Source organism: Pseudoliparis swirei, chromosome 19 (assembly GCF_029220125.1).
Source record: "Pseudoliparis swirei isolate HS2019 ecotype Mariana Trench chromosome 19, NWPU_hadal_v1, whole genome shotgun sequence".
NCBI classification, from domain to species: domain Eukaryota; kingdom Metazoa; phylum Chordata; class Actinopteri; order Perciformes; family Liparidae; genus Pseudoliparis; species Pseudoliparis swirei.
In genome coordinates, this window is record NC_079406.1 from 16244159 (window position 1) to 16267172 (window position 23014).

The 23014-nt window shown below is 40.4% G+C and overlaps 1 protein-coding gene across 1 annotated transcript in view; it reads left to right on the forward strand.

The window, feature by feature from the left end:
• ahnak (AHNAK nucleoprotein) overlaps positions 1-13426 on the forward strand; it is a 31659-nt gene extending 18233 nt beyond the window's left edge. Inside the window, 1 exon segment of the mRNA XM_056439249.1 lies at positions 2-13426. Coding sequence (XP_056295224.1) covers positions 2-12435 — 12434 coding nt within the window. The 3' untranslated portion in view covers positions 12436-13426.
• The last annotated feature ends 9588 nt before the right edge of the window (positions 13427-23014 follow it).

The window sequence follows — 23014 nt, forward strand, 5'->3', positions numbered from 1 at the left end:
TCAAAGATTGAGGGTGACATCAAAGCTCCCAAGGTTGAGATTGAAGGACCAGATGTCGACATTGAAGGCCACAAAGGAGGATTTAAAATGCCTAAATTTCATATGCCCTCCTTTGGACTAAAAGGTCCAAACATTGAAGGACCAGACGTTGATGTCAGCCTCCCAAAAGCTGATATTGACATTAACGCTCCTGAACTGGATATCAAAGGACAAGACTTTGACATTGAGAGTCGAAGTGGTAAAATCAGAGGACCCAAATTCAACATGCCAAGCATTTCAGGACCTAAACTATCCATGCCAGATGTGGATTTCAATCTGAAAGGTCCCAAAATGAAAGGTGATGTGGATATGTCAGTGCCGAAGATAAAGGGAGGCATAAAAACACCTGAAGTTGACATCCAAGGTCCAGAGGTTGATATTGAAGGTCACAAAGGTGGATTTGAAATGCCTAAAATCAAAATGCCATCATTTGGCTTCAAAGGTCCAAAAATGGAAGGTCCAGATATTGATATAAACCTTCCCAAAGGTAACATTGATGTTAAAGCACCTGATGCTAATATTGAAGGACCGGACTTTGATGTTGAAGGTCCTGATGTAAAATTGAAAGGATCCAAATTCCAACTGCCATCAATCTCAGTACCTAAGCTGCCAGAATGGGATGTGAGTCTGAAAGGGCCCAAAATGAAAGGAGATTTCGATGTGTCAGCTCCAAAGATTGAGGGTGACATCAAAGCTCCCAAGGTTGAGATTGAAGGACCAGATGTCGACATTGAAGGCCACAAAGGAGGATTTAAAATGCCTAAATTTCATATGCCCTCCTTTGGACTAAAAGGTCCAAACATTGAAGGACCAGACGTTGATGTCAGCCTCCCAAAAGCTGATATTGACATTAACGCTCCTGAACTGGATATCAAAGGACAAGACTTTGACATTGAGAGTCGAAGTGGTAAAATCAGAGGACCCAAATTCAACATGCCAAGCATTTCAGGACCTAAACTATCCATGCCAGATGTGGATTTCAATCTGAAAGGTCCCAAAATGAAAGGTGATGTGGATATGTCAGTGCCGAAGATAAAGGGAGGCATAAAAACACCTGAAGTTGACATCCAAGGTCCAGAGGTTGATATTGAAGGTCACAAAGGTGGATTTGAAATGCCTAAAATCAAAATGCCATCATTTGGCTTCAAAGGTCCAACAATGGAAGGTCCAGATGTTGATATAAACCTTCCCAAAGGTAACATTGATGTTAAAGCACCTGATGCTAATATTGAAGGACCGGACTTTGATGTTGAAGGTCCTGATGTAAAATTGAAAGGATCCAAATTCCAACTGCCATCAATCTCAGTACCTAAGCTGCCAGAATGGGATGTGAGTCTGAAAGGGCCCAAAATGAAAGGAGATTTCGATGTGTCAGCTCCAAAGATTGAGGGTGACATCAAAGCTCCCAAGGTTGAGATTGAAGGACCAGATGTCGACATTGAAGGCCACAAAGGAGGATTTAAAATGCCTAAATTTCATATGCCCTCCTTTGGACTAAAAGGTCCAAACATTGAAGGACCAGACGTTGATGTCAGCCTCCCAAAAGCTGATATTGACATTAACGCTCCTGAACTGGATATCAAAGGACAAGACTTTGACATTGAGAGTCGAAGTGGTAAAATCAGAGGACCCAAATTCAACATGGCAAGCATTTCAGGACCTAAACTATCCATGCCAGATGTGGATTTCAATCTGAAAGGTCCCAAAATGAAAGGTGATGTGGATATGTCAGTGCCGAAGATAAAGGGAGGCATAAAAACACCTGAAGTTGACATCCAAGGTCCAGAGGTTGATATTGAAGGTCACAAAGGTGGATTTGAAATGCCTAAAATCAAAATGCCATCATTTGGCTTCAAAGGTCCAACAATGGAAGGTCCAGATGTTGATATAAACCTTCCCAAAGGTAACATTGATGTTAAAGCACCTGATGCTAATATTGAAGGACCGGACTTTGATGTTGAAGGTCCTGATGTAAAATTGAAAGGATCCAAATTCCAACTGCCATCAATCTCAGTACCTAAGCTGCCAGAATGGGATGTGAGTCTGAAAGGGCCCAAAATGAAAGGAGATTTCGATGTGTCAGCTCCAAAGATTGAGGGTGACATCATAGCTCCCAAGGTTGAGATTGAAGGACCAGATGTCGACATTGAAGGCCACAAAGGAGGATTTAAAATGCCTAAATTTCATATGCCCTCCTTTGGACTAAAAGGTCCAAACATTGAAGGACCAGACGTTGATGTCAGCCTCCCAAAAGCTGATATTGACATTAACGCTCCTGAACTGGATATCAAAGGACAAGACTTTGACATTGAGAGTCGAAGTGGTAAAATCAGAGGACCCAAATTCAACATGCCAAGCATTTCAGGACCTAAACTATCCATGCCAGATGTGGATTTCAATCTGAAAGGTCCCAAAATGAAAGGTGATGTGGATATGTCAGTGCCAAAAATCAAGGGAGGCATAAAAACACCTGAAGTTGACATCCAAGGTCCACAGGTTGACATTGAAGGTCACAAAGGTGGATTTGGAATGCCTAAAATCAAAATGCCATCGTTATCAGGTCCAAAAATGCCAGAATTAGATTTTAGTCTTAAAGGACCAAAGATGAAGGGAGATGTGGCCACTCCAAAGATTGAGGGAGACATGCAATCACCTGAGTTTGAAATCAAAGGTCCTAATGTCGATTTTGAAATTCCAGAGGGACAACTTACTGGGCCAAAGGTGAAGTTACCAAAAATATCTGGACCGAATATTTCATTGCCAGATGTTGACATCAATCTGAAGGAGCCAAAGTTGAAAGGTGACTTGAAAGGGGATGTTCTACTTGCAAAAGCTGAAGTTGAGGGTCCAGATGTCACAATTGATGTTCCCGAAATTGGCACGAAGAAGTCTAAATTCAAAATGCCAAAGTTTGGGTTTAAGAGCCCAAAGATAAAGGCACCTGAAACTGATGTTGAAATGGTAAAAGGAGGAATCAGCATTAAAGGGAAAAGTGGTAGCTCTGAAGGTCTTGATCTTGACCTTGGAATGACTGGTTCGAAAACTAAAGGAGGAAAATTCAAGATGCCAAAGTTTGGTTTCAAAGGATCAAAGGTTGAAATGCCAGAAGTTGATCTTCCCAATGTTGACATTGAAAGACCAGATGTTAAAATTGAGACTCTCGATGGAAAAATCAAAGGAACAAAACTGAAAATGCCAAACATCTCAGGACCAAAATTGTCCATGCCAGATGTGGATTTCCATTTGAAAAGTCCAAAACTCAAAAGTGATGTGGATGTGTCATCTCCAAAGATTGAAGGAGAGATACAAATACCGGACATTGATGTCAAAGCTCCACAAGTTGATATTGAAGGTCCTAAAGGTGGATTTGAAATGCCTAAAATCAAAATGCCTTCCTTTGGCTTCAAAGATCCAAAAATGGAAGGTTCGGATGGAGATATAAACCTTCCCAAAGGTAACATTAATGTTAAAGTACCTGATGCTAGCATTAAAGTCCCGGACATTGATGTTGAAGGTCCTGATGTAAAATTGAAAGGATCCAAATTCCAACTGCCATCAATATCTGGACCCAAGCTGCCAGAATGGGATGTGAGTCTGAAAGGGCCCAAAATGAAAGGAGATTTCAATGTGTCAGTTCCAAAGATTGAAGGTGACATCAAAGCTCCAAAGGTTGGAATGGAAGGACCAGATGTCGACATTGAAGGCCACAAAGGAGGATTTAAAATGCCTACATTTAATATGCCCTCCTTTGGACTAAAAGTTCCAAACATCGAAGGACCAGATGTTGATGTCAGCCTCCCAAAAGCTGATATTAACATTAGCGCTCCTGAACTGGATATCAAAGGACTAGATCTTGACATTGAGAGTCCAAGTGGTAAAATCAGAGGACCCAAATTCAACATGCCAAGCATTTCAGGCCCTAAAATCTCCATGCCAGATGTGGATTTCAATCTGAAAGGTCCAAAAATGAAGGGAGATTTCGATGTGTCCATTCCAAAGATAAAGGGAGGCATTAAAACACCTGAAGTTGACATTCAAGGTCCACAGGTTGACATTGAAGGTCACAAAGGTGGATTTGAAATGCCTAAAATCAAAATGCCATCATTTGGCTTCAAAGGTCCAAAAGTGGAAGGTCCGGATGTTAATATAGACCTTCCCAAAGGTAACATTGATGTTAATGTACCTGATGCTAATATTAAAGGACCGGACTTTGATGTTGAAGGTCCAGATGTAAAATTGAAGGGATCCAAATTCCAACTGCCATCAATATCTGTACCCAAGCTGCCAGAATGGGATGTGAGTCTGAAAGGGCCCAAAATGAAGGGAGATTTCGATGTGTCAGTTCCAAAGATTGAAGGTGACATCAAAGCTCCCAAGGTTGGCATTGAAGGACCAGATGTCGAAATTGAAGGCCACAAAGGAGGATTTAAAATGCCTACATTTCATATGCCCTCCTTTGGACTAAAAGGTCCAAACATTGAAGGACCAGACGTTGATGTCAGCCTCCCGAAAGCTGATATTGACCTTAGCACTCCTGACTTAAATATCAAAGGACCAGACATTGACATTGAGAGTCCAAGTGGTAAAATCAGAGGACACAAATTCAACATGCCAAGCCTTTCAGGCCCGAAAATCTCCATGCCAGATGTGGATTTCAATCTGAAAGGTCCGAAAATGAAGGGAGATTTCGATGTGTCCGTTCCAAAGATTAAGGCTGACATAAAAACTCCGAAGGTTGACATTGAAGGACCAGATGTCGACATTGAAGGCCACAAAGGAGGATTTAAAATGCCTAAATTTAATATGCCCTCCTTTGGACTAAAAGGTCCAAACATCGAAGGACCAGACGTTGATGTCAGCCTCCCAAAAGCTGATATTGACATTAACGCTCCTGAAGTGGATATCAAAGGACCAGACTTTGACATTGAGAGTCCAAGTGGTAAAATCAAAGGACCCAAATTCAACATGCCAAGCATTTCAGGACCTACACTATCCATGCCAGATGTGGATTTCAATCTGAAAGGTCCCAAAATGAAAGGTGGTGTGGATATGTCAGTGCCGAAGATAAAGGGAGGCATACAAACACCTGAAGTTGACATCCAAGGTCCACAGGTTCAAATTGAAGGTCACAAAGGTGGATTTGAAATGCCTAAAATCAAAATGCCATCATTTGGCTTCAAAGGTCCAAAAGTGGACGGTCCGGATGTTAATATAAACCTTCCCAAAGGTAACATTGATGTTAATGTACCTGATGCGAATATTAAAGGACCAGCCTTTGATGTTGAAGGTCCTGATGTAAAATTGAAGGGACCCAAATTTCAACTGCCATCAATATCTGGACCCAAAATGCCAGGATGGGATTTGAGTCTGAAACGGCCCAAAATAAAGGGAGATTTGGATGGTTCACTTCCAAAGATTGAGGGTGACATCGAAGGACCAGAAATAGACATTGAAGGTCACAAAGGAGGATTTAAAATGCCTAAATTTCATATGCCCTCATTTGGACTAAAAGGTCCAAACATTGAAGGACCAGACGTTGATGTCAGCCTCACGAAAGCTGATATTGACCTTAACACTCCTGACTTAAATATCAAAGGACCAGACATTGACATTGAGAGTCCAAGTGGTAAAATCAGAGGACCCAAATTCAACATGCCAAGCCTTTCAGGCCCGAAAATCTCCATGCCAGATGTGGATTTCAATTTGAAAGGTCCGAAAATGAAAGGAGATTTCGATGTGTCAGCACCAAAGATTGAGGGTGACATCAAAGCTCCCAAGGTTGACATTGAAGGACCAGATGTCGACATTGAAGGCCACAAAGGAGGATTTAAAATGCCTAAATTTAATATGCCCTCCTTTGGACTAAAAGGTCCAAACATCGAAGGACCAGACGTTGATGTCAGCCTCCCAAAAGCTGATATTGACATTAACGCTCCTGAACTGGATATCAAAGGACCAGATTTTGACATTGAAAGTCCAAGTGGTAAAATCAGAGGACCTCAATTCAACATGCCAAGCATTTCAGGCCCTAAAATCTCCATGCCAGATGTGGATTTCAATCTGAAAGGTCCCAAAATGAAGGGAGATTTCGATGTGTCCATTCCAAAGATTAAGGCTGACATAAAAACTCCGAAGGTTGACATTGAAGGACCAGATGTCGACATTGAAGGCCACAAAGGAGGATTTAAAATGCCTAAATTTAATATGCCCTCCTTTGGACTAAAAGGTCCAAACATCGAAGGACCAGACATTGATGTCAGCCTCCCAAAAGCTGATATTGACATTAACGCTCCTGAAGTGGATATCAAAGGACCAGACTTTGACATTGAGAGTCCAAGTGGTAAAATCAAAGGACCCAAATTCAACATGCCAAGCATTTCAGGACCTACACTATCCATGCCAGATGTGGATTTCAATCTGAAAGGTCCCAAAATGAAAGGTGGTGTGGATATGTCAGTGCCGAAGATAAAGGGAGGCATACAAACACCTGAAGTTGACATCCAAGGTCCACAGGTTCAAATTGAAGGTCACAAAGGTGGATTTGAAATGCCTAAAATCAAAATGCCATCATTTGGCTTCAAAGGTCCAAAAGTGGATGGTCCGGATGTTAATATAAACCTTCCCAAAGGTAACATTGATGTTAATGTACCTGATGCTAATATTAAAGGACCAGCCTTTGATGTTGAAGGTCCTGATGTAAAATTGAAGGGACCCAAATTTCAACTGCCATCAATATCTGGACCCAAAATGCCAGGATGGGATTTGAGTCTGAAACGGCCCAAAATAAAGGGAGATTTGGATGGTTCACTTCCAAAGATTGAGGGTGACATCGAAGGACCAGAAATAGACATTGAAGGTCACAAAGGAGGATTTAAAATGCCTAAATTTCATATGCCCTCATTTGGACTAAAAGGTCCAAACATTGAAGGACCAGACGTTGATGTCAGCCTCACGAAAGCTGATATTGACCTTAACACTCCTGACTTAAATATCAAAGGACCAGACATTGACATTGAGAGTCCAAGTGGTAAAATCAGAGGACCCAAATTCAACATGCCAAGCCTTTCAGGCCCGAAAATCTCCATGCCAGATGTGGATTTCAATTTGAAAGGTCCGAAAATGAAAGGAGATTTCGATGTGTCAGCACCAAAGATTGAGGGTGACATCAAAGCTCCCAAGGTTGACATTGAAGGACCAGATGTCGACATTGAAGGCCACAAAGGAGGATTTAAAATGCCTAAATTTAATATGCCCTCCTTTGGACTAAAAGGTCCAAACATCGAAGGACCAGACGTTGATGTCAGCCTCCCAAAAGCTGATATTGACATTAACGCTCCTGAAGTGGATATCAAAGGACCAGACTTTGACATTGAGAGTCCAAGTGGTAAAATCAAAGGACCCAAATTCAACATGCCAAGCATTTCAGGACCTAAACTATCCATGCCAGATGTGGATTTCAATCTGAAAGGTCCCAAAATGAAAGGTGGTGTGGATATGTCAGTGCCGAAGATAAAGGGAGGCATACAAACACCTGAAGTTGACATCCAAGGTCCACAGATTCAAATTGAAGGTCACAAAGGTGGATTTGAAATGCCTAAAATCAAAATGCCATCATTTGGCTTCAAAGGTCCAAAAGTGGACGGTCCGGATGTTAATATAAACCTTCCCAAAGGTAACATTGATGTTAATGTACCTGATGCGAATATTAAAGGACCAGCCTTTGATGTTGAAGGTCCTGATGTAAAATTGAAGGGACCCAAATTTCAACTGCCATCAATATCTGGACCCAAAATGCCAGGATGGGATTTGAGTCTGAAACGGCCCAAAATAAAGGGAGATTTGGATGGTTCACTTCCAAAGATTGAGGGTGACATCGAAGGACCAGAAATAGACATTGAAGGTCACAAAGGAGGATTTAAAATGCCTAAATTTCATATGCCCTCCTTTGGACTAAAAGGTCCAAACATTGAAGGACCAGACGTTGATGTCAGCCTCACGAAAGCTGATATTGACCTTAACACTCCTGACTTAAATATCAAAGGACCAGACATTGACATTGAGAGTCCAAGTGGTAAAATCAGAGGACCCAAATTCAACATGCCAAGCCTTTCAGGCCCGAAAATCTCCATGCCAGATGTGGATTTCAATTTGAAAGGTCCGAAAATGAAAGGAGATTTCGATGTGTCAGCACCAAAGATTGAGGGTGACATCAAAGCTCCCAAGGTTGACATTGAAGGACCAGATGTCGACATTGAAGGCCACAAAGGAGGATTTAAAATGCCTAAATTTAATATGCCCTCCTTTGGACTAAAAGGTCCAAACATCGAAGGACCAGACGTTGATGTCAGCCTCCCAAAAGCTGATATTGACATTAACGCTCCTGAAGTGGATATCAAAGGACCAGACTTTGACATTGAGAGTCCAAGTGGTAAAATCAAAGGACCCAAATTCAACATGCCAAGCATTTCAGGACCTACACTATCCATGCCAGATGTGGATTTCAATCTGAAAGGTCCCAAAATGAAAGGTGGTGTGGATATGTCAGTGCCGAAGATAAAGGGAGGCATACAAACACCTGAAGTTGACATCCAAGGTCCACAGATTCAAATTGAAGGTCACAAAGGTGGATTTGAAATGCCTAAAATCAAAATGCCATCATTTGGCTTCAAAGGTCCAAAAGTGGACAGTCCGGATGTTAATATAAACCTTCCCAAAGGTAACATTGATGTTAATGTACCTGATGCGAATATTAAAGGACCAGCCTTTGATGTTGAAGGTCCTGATGTAAAATTGAAGGGACCCAAATTTCAACTGCCATCAATATCTGGACCCAAAATGCCAGGATGGGATTTGAGTCTGAAACGGCCCAAAATAAAGGGAGATTTGGATGGTTCACTTCCAAAGATTGAGGGTGACATCGAAGGACCAGAAATAGACATTGAAGGTCACAAAGGAGGATTTAAAATGCCTAAATTTCATATGCCCTCCTTTGGACTAAAAGGTCCAAACATTGAAGGACCAGACATTGATGTCAGCCTCACGAAAGCTGATATTGACCTTAACACTCCTGACTTAAATATCAAAGGACCAGACATTGACATTGAGAGTCCAAGTGGTAAAATCAGAGGACCCAAATTCAACATGCCAAGCCTTTCAGGCCCGAAAATCTCCATGCCAGATGTGGATTTCAATTTGCAAGGTCCGAAAATGAAAGGAGATTTCGATGTGTCAGCACCAAAGATTGAGGGTGACATCAAAGCTCCCAAGGTTGGCATTGAAGGACCAGATGTCGACATTGAAGGCCACAAAGGAGGATTTAAAATGCCTAAATTTCATATGCCCTCCTTTGGACTAAAAGGTCCAAACATTGAAGGACCAGACGTTGATGTCAGCCTCCCGAAAGCTGATATTGACCTTACCACTCCTGACTTAAATATCAAAGGACCAGACATTGACATTGAGAGTCCAAGTGGTATAATCAGAGGACCCAATTTCAACATGCCAAGCATTTCAGGCCCTAAAATCTCCATGCCAGATATGGATTTCAATCTAAAAGGTCCCAAAATTAAAGGTGACGTGGATATGTCAGTGCCAAAGATAAAAGGAAGCATAAAAACACCTGAAGTTGACATCCAAGGTCCACAGGTTCAAATTGAAGGTCACAAAGGTGCATTTGAAATGCCTAAAATCAAAATGCCATCATTTGGCTTCAAAGGTCCAAAAGTGGACGGTCCGGATGTTAATATAAACCTTCCCAAAGGTAACATTGATGTTAATGTACCTGATGCGAATATTAAAGGACCAGACTTTGACATTGAGAGTCCAAGTGGTAAAATCAAAGAACCCAAATTCAACATGCCAAGCATTTCAGGACCTACACTATCCATGCCAGATGTGGATTTCAATCTGAAAGGTCCCAAAATGAAAGGTGGTGTGGATATGTCAGTGCCGAAGATAAAGGGAGGCATACAAACACCTGAAGTTGACATCCAAGGTCCACAGGTTCAAATTGAAGGTCACAAAGGTGGATTTGAAATGCCTAAAATCAAAATGCCATCATTTGGCTTCAAAGGTCCAAAAGTGGAAGGTGCGGATGTTGATATAAACCTTCCCAAAGGTAACATTGATGTTAATGTACCTGATGCTAATATTAAAGGACCGGACTTTGATGTGGAAGGTCCTGATGTAAAATTGAAAGGGCCCAAATTCCAACTGCCATCAGTATCTGGACCCAAGCTGCCAGAATGGGATGTGAGTCTGAAAGGGCCCAAAGCGAAGGGAGATTTTGATGTGTCAGTTCCAAAGATTGAAGGTGACATCAAAGCTCCAAAGGTTGACATTGGAGGACCGGATGTCGACATTGAAGGCCACAAAGGAGGAATTAAAATGCCTAAATTCCATATGCCCTCCTTTGGATTAAAAGGTCCAAACATCGAAGGACCAGACGTTGATGTCAGTCTTCCGAAAGCTGATATTGACATTAACGCTCCTGGCTTGGATATCAGAGGAGCGGACTTTGACATTGAGAGTCCAAGTGGTAAATTCAGAGGACCTAAATTCAACATGCCAAGCATTTCAGGACCTAAACTCTCCATGCCACATGTGGATTTCAATCTAAAAGGTCCCAAAATGAAAGGTGATGTGGATATGTCAGTGCCAAAGATAAAAGGAGGCATACAAACACCTGACGTTGACATCCAAGGTCCACAGGTTGTCATTGAAGGCCACAAAGGAGGATTTAAAATGCCATCAATCAACATCAAAGGTCCAAAATGGGAGGGTTCAGACGTTGATCTAAAACTTCCCAAAGGAAACACTGACATGACAGCACCTGATGTTGATGTCAAAGTAAAAGGATCTCAAGTTAAAGGAAATATGGATGCATCAGTGCCCAAATTGGAAGCAGATATCAGAGGTCCGAATTATAACATTGCTGGACCCATCATCACTACGGAAAGTGTATCTGTTGACCCTGTATGGACTGGAGTTACATTTCCCAAGTTCAAAGGTCCTAAATTCGGAATTAAATCCCCTGAACTCAGTGTGGAAGCACACGGTTCCAAAACAGAAATGAGTTTCCCAGATACTGAAGCAAGTCTTGATGCCCCTGATATTAATGTCAATGTAAAGGGGAAAAAGGGGAAATTCAAACTTCCTAAAGTGAAAGGAAGGGCAAAGAAACTTAATATAGACATAGAAACACCAGCAGCAGACTTGGATTCAGACACACCTAATATTCATGTCAAAGGAACAAAGGCAAAGAAGCCTCTTTTTGGTAAGCTTCATTTTCCTAATGTGGAATTTGATATCAAATCACCAAAGTTGAAAGGCGATGGATCTTTTTCAGAAGGATTCAAATCATCTGACATAGATTTTCCATCTGCTAGCTTGAACACTTCTATTGATGCTTCTGGTATTGAGAGTCCAAAAGTTCACTTCGGAGAAACAGATGTAAAATTTAATCCAAAATTAAAAATGACAAATGTGAACGTTTCCACTTCGGATATTGATGCAAATCTTAACAGACAAGGAGAGGCAACATTGAGTGCAGGTTTTACAGGACAAAAAATTAATGTGAAAGGTGGTTCAGAGTTTGATGCAAGTGTTTCTGGGGCCAGTACCAGCGGTGGCCTTCATTACCCAGAAGGTACTGTAACATTTCCCAAAATCAAGGTACCAACATTTGGTATTGCTCTCCCTCAGATTGAAGGCCAGGCAGATGAAGGACATGTTGCTTCAGCTAGTGGAGGAATGAACATAAAGTCTCCATCAGTCAGTTGCCAAGTCAGTTCACAAAATGTTGAGGTTCCCAGTCCAGAACTGAGGCACAGAGAAGGAAAGGTAAAGTTAAAGATGCCAAAAATGTTTGGCAAATCAAAAGCAAAGGGCAGTAGTGCAGGTGACCTTCGAGGACCAGAGGTTGAATTGAGTTCAAGTGGAAAAGGCAGTAAGGTACATACTGGGGAACTGATAGGTGGGAAATTGAAAGTAGAGGGTAATCCTGGGCTCAGTGTGTCAACTAAAGGCAAGTCAGCCTCACTGGATCCAATGAAGAAATCAAGGCATCGGTCTTCTTCTCTGAGTGATGAGGGGGAGCTTGCAGTAAGTTCCCCTTCAGCTCACTTAGATGCTGAGGGTGGTGATATTTCATTAGACCTGGGAGGAAGCAAGATGAAAGGGAAAAAAGGCAAGTTGAAGTTTGGCACCTTTGGAGGTTTTGGTTCAAAGTCAAAGGGCTCATATGAAGTTTCACTTGGTGAGGAGGGGGAAGCAGGTGCAGGTGTTAATCTACCCTCTAAAAAATCAAGATTGTCTTCATCGTCCAGCAGTGACAGCGGTTCAAGAGGTGGTTTTAGGTTCCCAAGACTTGAACTATCCGTTTCACCAAAAAAATGATTCATTATGAGGGGAATTAAACTCTTTCATATACAACCAAATAGATAAATAGAACTGACAAATGATTCAATGTATACATCTTTAAAACCTAAGGGCACGTACACAGTCATCTCAATATTGTTAACTCTGTGTAATCTTTTTTTCAGTAATTAGACAGGAGTGCATGAGATTGTTCAAAATCCCTTATAACTGTAAATAAGATTAATTTGTATTGTAGTAATACATATTGTGTTTTGTATATAGTCCAGATTTATTGAACACATGCCATCCGACCAAATTTTTAAAAATAGTCTATTACAGGGATGGCATTTTGTCCTGTTTTATTCTAATAAATGAATGTTATTAAGGAACAGGTGTGGTATATTTGTATCCAGGGGTCTATTGCACAGAACAGATAGTTACAATTGTTATTTTGAAGGAAGACGTTTGTACAACCAAACACAATTATAAACAGTTACCAGTTCTTTTATGTATGACATTATATTTCAAGCTTTGTAATAATATAATCTGCATAGAAGTATATTCAGGCAAGATCGAGCTGGCCCTTTATAATCCATTCTAAAGAGTAGTGGTGTTGTGCCGTATTTGCAAAGACAATCACTGTTTGGAAACTACCAATTCTCTGAAATGCTGTTCATTTTTTTTGAAACTTTATTCACCCTCTGATTATGTAACATTTATGAATACATATGCAATGTTTTATTTGTTTTCAACATTTTTTGCTTCCAAATCCTGTATCATTTTCATCCTCACCTGTTTCATGACCCTTTTTTATTTCCTGTTACTCTCCATTTGTACACTCACCTTTAAGATAATGTTTAAAAAAAATATATATATATATAAGAAACTCACTTTTTGATTCCAAAAAAACATAATATGTGTTAATAATAGCGAGTTGCATAGCTTTGATCAGATATGATGGAGATAGAGCATGATTATTTGGGTCTATTCTTTTGTGTGCATTCTGCCAAATAAACAAACAAAAAAGATCTGTCTTTGCAATTGTCTTAATCATATGATATGGTATCGGTTATACTTGATTGTGTTTGTATGTATTTCATTCTACGTCAGTCATTTTATCAACGTTTTTAATTAATACAAATCATCAATTAATCCAACTTGAGTAACCATTGACTTGTTAAGTACCAATACAACGATGTAAAATAACTTCACTACAAGTACTGTATTTAAAATGTAAGTCAAGTATAACTACAGTGTGTATATTATTAACTAATTGTACTTAAATTAAGTAAATGTGCTCATTCTGCAGAAGATTTGCCTCTCTGATATATATTATTACATATGTTATCATTAGGTTGTTAAATGTAGTGCATCATTGCTAAAGCAGCATTTTACTATTGTAGCTACTAGTTTGATCTACTTTGTAGACAGTTAAATAGCTTGCGTGTGTGCGTGCATGCATCCATAATTGCATGTAGCCTACAGCTCTGTGTCTGTCCACAGCTAATTGTGCAAGATGCTACTGCAAACCTCATAAGAATTTGGTAGACTAGTTATGACTGCATGATCAATGAGCTCTCATGGTTGGGGTGACTCGCGTTCTCCAAGCACCTCTGATGCCTTTGTTATATTGCCATTGCCTGTCTGCTGACTCCTCTCTTCCTATACTCTGACCAGGGCCACTAATGATAACACAGCTGAGTACATCTCTGCACCCACAGACACGATGGGGGGGGAATCCATTTGCTCACTTCTACAGTTTGTGAAAGTATGTTTGGCTATATCAGCTGACAACTTACACAACTATCAGTTCACACACTGCTGAGTACCGCGGTGGCCAGAAACGCAGTGGTTGAAAGCAGTGTGCACACTTTCATTGTGTTGGATGGTGTATTAGGCCAACAGCTAACAGGCTCAGCTAATGACCTACCAGTACCCACAATGCTGAGCACATCGCTGCCACTCACACACTGCAACATTAAACAATTAACCAAGTCTGAGGTAAAGAAACAACTCATGTATATTTAAATATTAACCACTAATTACAGAGTATTGGGTTTCATTATGTATTAATCAAAATGTTGTAAACTACTACAAATGGACAAAGGAACAGTTATTAACTGTGGCATGCGATGTGTGGGTGAGTGAGTGGTGTGTGCCTGATTCAGACCTTTAGCTTTGTGCAGGGAGCAGGCTCCGGCGGGGAGAGGATCGTAGTGAGCTTCTGGAGCAGAGATGCACACACTACTTTGCACACTAATCATTGCACATGCACTTTTTGCACTCCTCCCCTGCTTTTTGTATTTTTAGAAGTACTTCTTGTGTTTGTATGTTTTTATGTTTTATGTTCGCTGTATGCACCCATACACCAGAAAAAAATTCCAGGTAGGTGAAAACCTACTTGGCAATAAATACAATTCTGATTCTGATTCTGAGATGGGGACAAGTATCTGACTTGGATTCAAGTGGCACTTGAGTCGCACATACAGTCACTTGAGACTCAATATTTGGGAATCGTGAACAATCATTCATCATTGCATCGGTACACTCTTGATACACTTTTACCTGTAGCGCTTTCTCACTCTTCTCTTCTTTCAGCCAGCTGACGCACACACCCGCAGACAGCGCTGCAGTGCCCCTGTAGCCCCGCCTCCTTTTCTTCTCGCCACTCCTCTGGTTCGCTCCGGTTAAATATAGTCATTTATGCGTTGTTTTTGTCATGTTTTAGCACTCAGAGTTTCTCATCAAACAGTCTCGGCCAGGCTGTTTTATATCACACCAAACATACTTTTACACTTCAAGCTCAGTGGGTCAGGGAAGTATGGAAGCCCATTTCTGCACTGTGTAAAACAAAAGAAGAAAATCCTTTCAGTCATTATAATGAGAAACCGTCTCATAATTATGACTTAGTTTCTCATAATTATGACTTATGACTTGATAATAAGTCATAATTTTGAGATGCTAAATCCTTATATTTATAATCTATGTCTGAGTTTATGGGATTATGTTGAGAAAGTTTGTCATTATAATAACTTTCAGGATTTTTATTTTTCCATCACGTTGTCGAAAATATGCTTCCATATTTACAGCTGCTCGGTGTGGGAGGATCCCCTCCAGGTATCTCTGTGACGGTGTGCCGAGACCTGCAGGCTTGTGGCTCCGATTGTGATCTTTACAGGACCTTGTCCTATTTAACATGCTTTGTGACTGTGACCCTGTCATCATCTGAAAACGTGTGACTGTCACGTCTAAAAAGCTCTGATCGCCCATGCTACGCACACAATTAAAAACATTTGCCCCATGACCTGTGAACCTTTGCTCACGAAGCACAGGCAATAGTAATGCCATTTTCTGGCGCAAAAGCCTTGCGCTGGCTTTACTACAGCGAATATAAGCAATGTTGAGTCAGACCTTTAGCTCAGGGCAAGGATTGTGCCCATGCAGGGCTGCGAGAGCAAGTACTCAGTTACAAGCTCCATTGTGATTGCTTTTCTCACCGCAGGGCTAGCATTAGCATGAAGAAGGGTTGAGTCAGTGAATAAGTGGTTGAAGATGAGCAGGCACGTGCACAGACATTTTGGGGGGCAGGTGCTCAAACCAAAAAAAAGGGCACCCAATGCTAAAAACAAATTCTAACAGAGATGAAGCATTAGCAGCAATACACTGATGATGCAATACATCCTCGACCTGCGTTTCCTCTGGGCAGCATCAGACCACTAGCTTACATTTTCTTTATGAATAAAGATGAATTATTATATAGCAACAACAGTACACACGTTCTGATTGGCTAATGGGCGTCATGCCAGCCACGTATCGCCCTCCTCGCTGGTCTGATACGGATCAGTATTGCCCTCTGACGTCATTTTCAAAATGAGCGATATTGATAGACATCAACAGCCAAGAGCAGTGGTCCTCAAACTCCGGCCTGATTTTTTTTTCAGTCTGGCCACGCAAATCCTAGACTAGCCCCTGTTAAATAGAACGGAATATGAATTCTCTCTCTCTCCCTCTCTCTCTTCTCTCTCTTCTCTCTCTTCTCTCTCTCCCTCTCTCTAGTCTCTAAACATAACTAACGTCAGTAAACAGCTGGATGAGGCTTTGAAATCACAGTTTAAATTTTTTTTTTTTTAGGAAACGTCGGACCAGTTGTGACGTCATGTTTTCAGCAGCGCTAATGTTGTGGTTGATTTATCACAAAACAACGTCAGGGGACAAACACCGTCATGACCTGTGTGTCTGGTGCTGCGGGTAAGGAAAAGGAGGTGCAGCCGAAGTGGAGGAGGAGCGCGGCGGGGGGAGGGAGAGGAGGGGGGGGGGCTCGTGAGCGCCGCAGGGTTGCCAGGTCTGTGTGACAAAACCAGCCCAATGGCCAATTAAAACCAACCCAAAAACCAGCCCAATATCAGAACTCAAAATATGCCCGTGCCAAACCATATACACTGCTTTTAAAGTCCATGTCCAGTACCGCTGCTAACCATGTTGGTGTCCTAAGCATAACTCCTTCATGATGGGGGGGGGGGGGGGGGGCAAGTGACTTTTTGTTCGTCAGGCGCCGGCACCGGAGCTCTGCGGCGCGCGAGACGGAGATCGGAGTAGTGTTAACGCGACACGTAGAGACAGAATGACATGCTGCTGTAGAGACGACCAACAACAGACGTATTGGAAGCCCATTCTGCACATGCGTTAAATGCGTTAAAAAAAATTAACTAATTAATCCTGTAATTTAATCATAACGCGTTAACGCGTTATTTTTCACAGCACTAATATATATACAGGACTGTCTCAGAAAATTAGAATATTGTGATAAAGTTCTTTATTTTCTGTAATGCAATTAAAAAAACAAAAATGTCATGCATTCTGGATTCATTACAAATCAACTGAAATATTGCAAGCCTTTTATTCTTTTAATATTGCTGATTATGGTTTACAGCTTAAGAAAACTCTAAAATCCTATCTCATAAAATTTGAATATTTCCTCAGACCAAGTAAAAAAAAAGATTTATAACAGCAAAACAAAATCAAACATTTGAAAATGTGTTTCCAGGTGTTTCGAGTTAATTAGACGATTCAAGGATTTGTTTAATACCCTACTAGTATACTTTTCATGATATTCTAATATTTAGAGATAGGATATTTGAGTTTTCTTAAGCTGTAAGCCATAATCAGCAATATTAAAAGAATAAAAGGCTTGCAATATTTCAGTTGATTTGTAATGAATCCAGAATGCATGACATTTTTGTTTTTTGAATTGCATTACAGAAAATAAAGAACTTTATCACAATATTCTAATTTTCTGAGACAGTCCTGTATATATATATGGTTCTTTGAAATAAGTTTTTTTGAGAAATCATAGGTTAGGGCACTTATAAGCTCGATAGCTTCAGCCTCGACCCTTTCGGTCAGCCACTTTCTTCTTTTGTTGAATTCTGATTGTTGTATATTTTGCTGATCGAAATAAACTAAACTAAAATAAACTAAACTAAACTAAAATAAACTAAACTAAACTAAACTAAGGGGTTAAAAGGGCCCCATTTGTGAATCCCACAGAACCAAACCCACCCCGGGATGGGGTGTAGGAGTAATCACACGAGGTGATTCTCGCCAAACCGTCCCAACCCGTTGGGGAGGTAGGCGATTCATAATCATACTCGCCTATGAATCGCTCCTCCCGTGTAGGCGATTCTGAACCGCCTATCGCCCACCGCTCCTGTGAGATTCACAAATCCCTGCTGCTTTGCTGGAAATCACTTACTTACAGACTCTGGTCCGGCTCCGTGACGTCACTAGCACCAAAGCGCTTAGATGTCACGTGACAATGTTTCCATGGTGACGGACAAGGTCGCGGAGATCAAGGCACTGCGCGGATGTGTCGGCGTGTACGTGCTGATCTGGAGTCAGTTTGGTAGGATTTGGGTATAAATAAATTATTTCATTTAAAATATGGATTTTATTTTAAGATATTCATGTAATTTGCATGCAAAATAGGTCGACCGAACCAGCGGACAAAAATTCAACCGCGGCAACAATTCAAAAGTAGCCCAATTCAGGGAAAACCGCGGACCTGGCAACACTGGTCATGAGCATGTCGGGGCGAAATTCTCACAATAACTCAAATAAATGCCCCGCCGGATGATAAAACACATTTGGGGGGACTTGATGACAGAGAGAGTAACTTTTATTCTTAAATACGGATGAATAAAAAAAATGTTTCTCCAGCAAAAAGGGCACTTTTCTCATCCAGGGCAAAGGGGCTGGTGCTTGAGCACCACTAGGGCTCTATCTGTGCACGTGCCTGAAGATGAGGACTTGTGTCTCGGGTCAATAAAAAGAGACGTTCTTTGGATGGATTCATCATTATATAATACTCAACACATTTATATTTACCTGAAGATGAGGACTTGTGTCTCGGGTCAATAAAAAGAGACGTTCTTTTGGATCGATTCATCATTATATTATACTCAACACATTTATATCACCTTTTAAAAAATATATATTTTTCAAAAGTCATGTACACTGTAAAACCTGATGAGTAAAGTCAACTCAAATCGTTCTAGGAAAACGATTGCCTTGAACCATTTAAGTTAAATAACTCAAATCCTTTTAGTGAAAATAATTGCTCAAATGGAGTATTCCTAACTCAAATATGTATTGTTAGGTATACTTAAATAAATAAGTGACTAGTACTAACTCCATTGTTTGTATTGAACTTAAAACATATTCATTATTTAAACTTATTTGTAACGTTTGTATGAACTCATTAAAATGATGTAAAAGCAAATGTATGATTTATGTCTGTCTTACTTAAATAGCTTGTGTTACAAGAACTCAAAATGGTATAGCAGCTACTCAATTCATTGAAGGAAAACGATTGCCTTGAACCTTTAAAGTTGCATTAACTCAATTCAAATACTCTGTTAGATACAATACATTTATTTGAACAAATATGATTCTTTGACCACAACATTACACATTATGCCATTATTACACATTATGAAATTACAAAAAATTCAATCATTACAAAAAATACAATCTTTACAAAAAATGAAACGTTGAAACGTTTTTAAAAAAACATATCATTTATTTATAATTATTTTCTCTCCATTCCTGTCTCCTCTCCATTCCTGTCTCCTATCCATTCCCCTCTATTAACAAAATGTTGGGCTTGCTTAAGAACTATCTTAACTTAACTAACTATGCTACCTAATTTAACTAGGTGCGCTCTTTCATTTCCTCTGGAACAGGATGGGACATAACTAATCTCAGCAGCCAACAACAAGCAATTTTAAACCATGACTGCTGGAAGTATTGGTGCAGGACGTCCCGTTTACACCAGCTGATTTTTTAAGGCCTGCAACTTACGTTTGAGCTGCTTTCTTGTATCGTCTAGATTTAATAGGACAACCTGAATAAAGTCAAAAAAGCCACTCAGCTGCGCCGCATAGCTCAAATTGAGAGCATAAACCAAGCTGAACAACACCACCAGTGCATCAGTCCAAGATCTGAGAGTCATAACCTGATCCTCCAGGATGACTGAGACATGGAGAGGTTGAAAGGGAATCCCTGCAGCCGTGTCCTCTTCAGCCACCACGGCCAACAGCTCCACTGCACCCTCCTGGAATGCTTCGAATTCCTCCTCCTGAAAAAGGGAGTACACATGAGGTCCAGAACATGTGTGTACCAAACACATCAACTAAGATAGACTAATTAAGTTATAAACCTTAGCTGATACTCCTGGGAAACATATGAAATTAGTGTTCTTCAAGTATTCACAGGTGTAGCATAAAACAGTTAACAATGGTATGGTAGAGGGAAGACACTTGATTGCAGAGGTGGGACAAAGTCATCAAGTCTAAGTCTCAAGTCTTTTCATTCAAATCTCAAGTCAAGTCCAGGGAGAATGAGAGATTAACGTTACCTTGCAACTCTTTAAGATCACTGATGAGTCTTCTTTTAGGTAGTGGCAGCCCTGCCAGTGCTGCTGTTCTAGTTGCACTGATGTCATTCTTGTCCTTTTACACAGAGAAAGGTTTTTAACTGAAATATTGAATATATGATTTTACAATTTTATTTCATTGATTTTGATGCAACATTTAATTTTATTTAATTGACCTTATAATTTGATAGCCGTTTCATCAATTCAGTCATTATTATTGTAGTTACTTCCAACCTTCTGTAAACATTAATAGCACCCTTACCTGCTCCTCATATGCCATCAGCAGATCTGCCATCTTCTCAACAAAAGCTCCAGTCTTCCTTTCTTTGTAGTGTTTTTATCGAGCGCAGCGAAGAAGGAATATTGAAGGCTTTGATTTGTGATCCTATGGAATTCGCCATAGAGCTGTACCAAACACAAAAGCAAAAAGAGACATCCCATAATGAGCCTAAAATTAAAAAATGTTGGACAACAGTTACAATTCCTAAGCATATCTGTAAAGGGCAAGCAGGTTGCAATGAAGCTGTTATTTTTCAAAGTTTCCCAGAGTAAGATTCAAGTAATGTATTTTTTACATAAATCATGAGCTGTTTCCCTGATGAAATTATCCTGAGGACAATGTCACAATACATTTTTAAAATCAAATCAAGCAATAATCAATGTTGGTTGTTTGTGTATAAAACATGTCACCTTTGTTTTTTGTGTAGTGTCCCATTATGTTTTACTTACTTGAGCTTCAGAGAAGAGGGCAGGCCATCTATCTTTCTATTCTGCGATGGGAGGAGCTAACGTCACAATCTCTTCACGGCGGAGTGGAAAGGTGCGCTGCATGTGCTGATGGACGAGAACCATGTCTCTGTTAGCTGGCATCTTCTTGAATTCCTCCAGGATCTCCATCCTTCTGGTCTCCAGTGTGTCCTTGTTCTCACCACAGGGATAGTTAGGTAGGAACTGATTTCTCTGGATTTCTCTGGGTTTCCCTCTGGGGTTTAATGCTGGCCCGGTATGGTGTCCTCCGGTTGCTGCGGCGGGTTGCTCTAGGCTCGCTTTTTCCTGCATTCACGGACTGCATTCATTTAATCTGAAACCGGAATGAAATGTTTAGGCGTGAGGATCAGTTTGCTTGACACTTTGAAGAATACTGACTAGTCTGTTGTGTGGTAGCTTCTTGGACTTTCTCCAATACATCTGCTTTTTTCAGCAACTCCTGCAGAGATGAGAGAATGGGCACATACATACATGTATGCTGTAAAGACTCAATAAGGTACTCCACAGGCTTAACAAGTGGAAACTTGTTTTCATAATATGACTTCCTCTTCTTAGCAGTTGACAATGGAGCATCAGATGTAATTGATTTGTGCAAAACGTTACTCTCTGAGACTGCTTGGACAATATCACTAACAACTGTGGCAGTTAAAGGGCAGTTATGTTTTTTCAGTACTTTCGTAACAGCTTCTTCTACAAGAGGTTTTGATAGTGCAAACAACTCAACAACATGCTCAATGAGTTCCTGTGTTGCCCTCTCTGATACATGGAGAATAGTTTGCAGTTTCAAAAAGAAGGCTGCCAAATTATGTTCCAATTGGTCAGCTAAACCGTCAGTGCTGCTACCAGCCACTGGGTTGGAAAAGATATTGTCTTCATCTGAAAGAGCTGCATCTTGGACAAGTTCAATATCCTGGGAATCATTTGATTCATTTGGCACTACAACAGACACATCGTAATCAGAGTTATTCTGATATTCTCTGCATTTGTGAGAATTATATGTCGAGTACACATTTGATTTAAACCTGCAGTCCCTGAATGGACATGGAACAGTTTGCTTCATTTTTAAATGTCCCCTTAGATGAAGAAACATATCCCTCTCAACAAATGGCTGCTTGAAATCACACAGAGGGCAATGAAATGCCAAATTGTCTGCCACACCATGCGAGTCACTGCCTGGCCCTGCTACCCTTCTCTCAGTAAAATTATGTCTGTGTATCTTGAGTGAATTAAAACTGCTAAAAGTGCACAAACAGTTGTAATACAAACATGGTAAGGGAGAAACATTAGAATACTGTCCATGTTGGAGTCTGTAATGTCTCAGTAAGCAGACTTTGATGGGACTAGAAATAGCACATATCTTACATTTCCACATTACTTTGGTCCATGAGCTCAGCCACACCTGAAATGAAAATGATCTGTTCAATTTATTAAAGTTAGGCTTAAAAGAAAGAAAAAGTGTAGCTAAAATAAGTAGTAATAATATAGTTGTGTATTAGCTGTATAAGCAACAAATATATTGAATGGCTTAAATTAAATCAATCGTTTGATATCATTTTCAGATTAAAAATCTAAATCCCATTGTCCTTACGGCGCAACTGGTGAAAATTGCATGTGAATGAAACACACTGAATTATCTCCCCACGTGGAGCCCAGCACAATCATGCTAACGTTAACAATGTTAAGCGATCGGGCGTTAACTTAAGATAACTCAAAAAAATCATGTGCAGACGTCAAAAACCCTAACGGGTGAAAAGAGACTTGTTTCGTAGGCAAACTAAACGTTAAGAGAAAGGGCACGCTTTCCTCACAGTAATGTCGACGTTAACGTTAGCTTTCACATATCTTGCTAGCAAGCTAATAAAAGAGAGAACATCATTAGAACATCATTACTTACTGGTATAAGGACAGCAAACACCA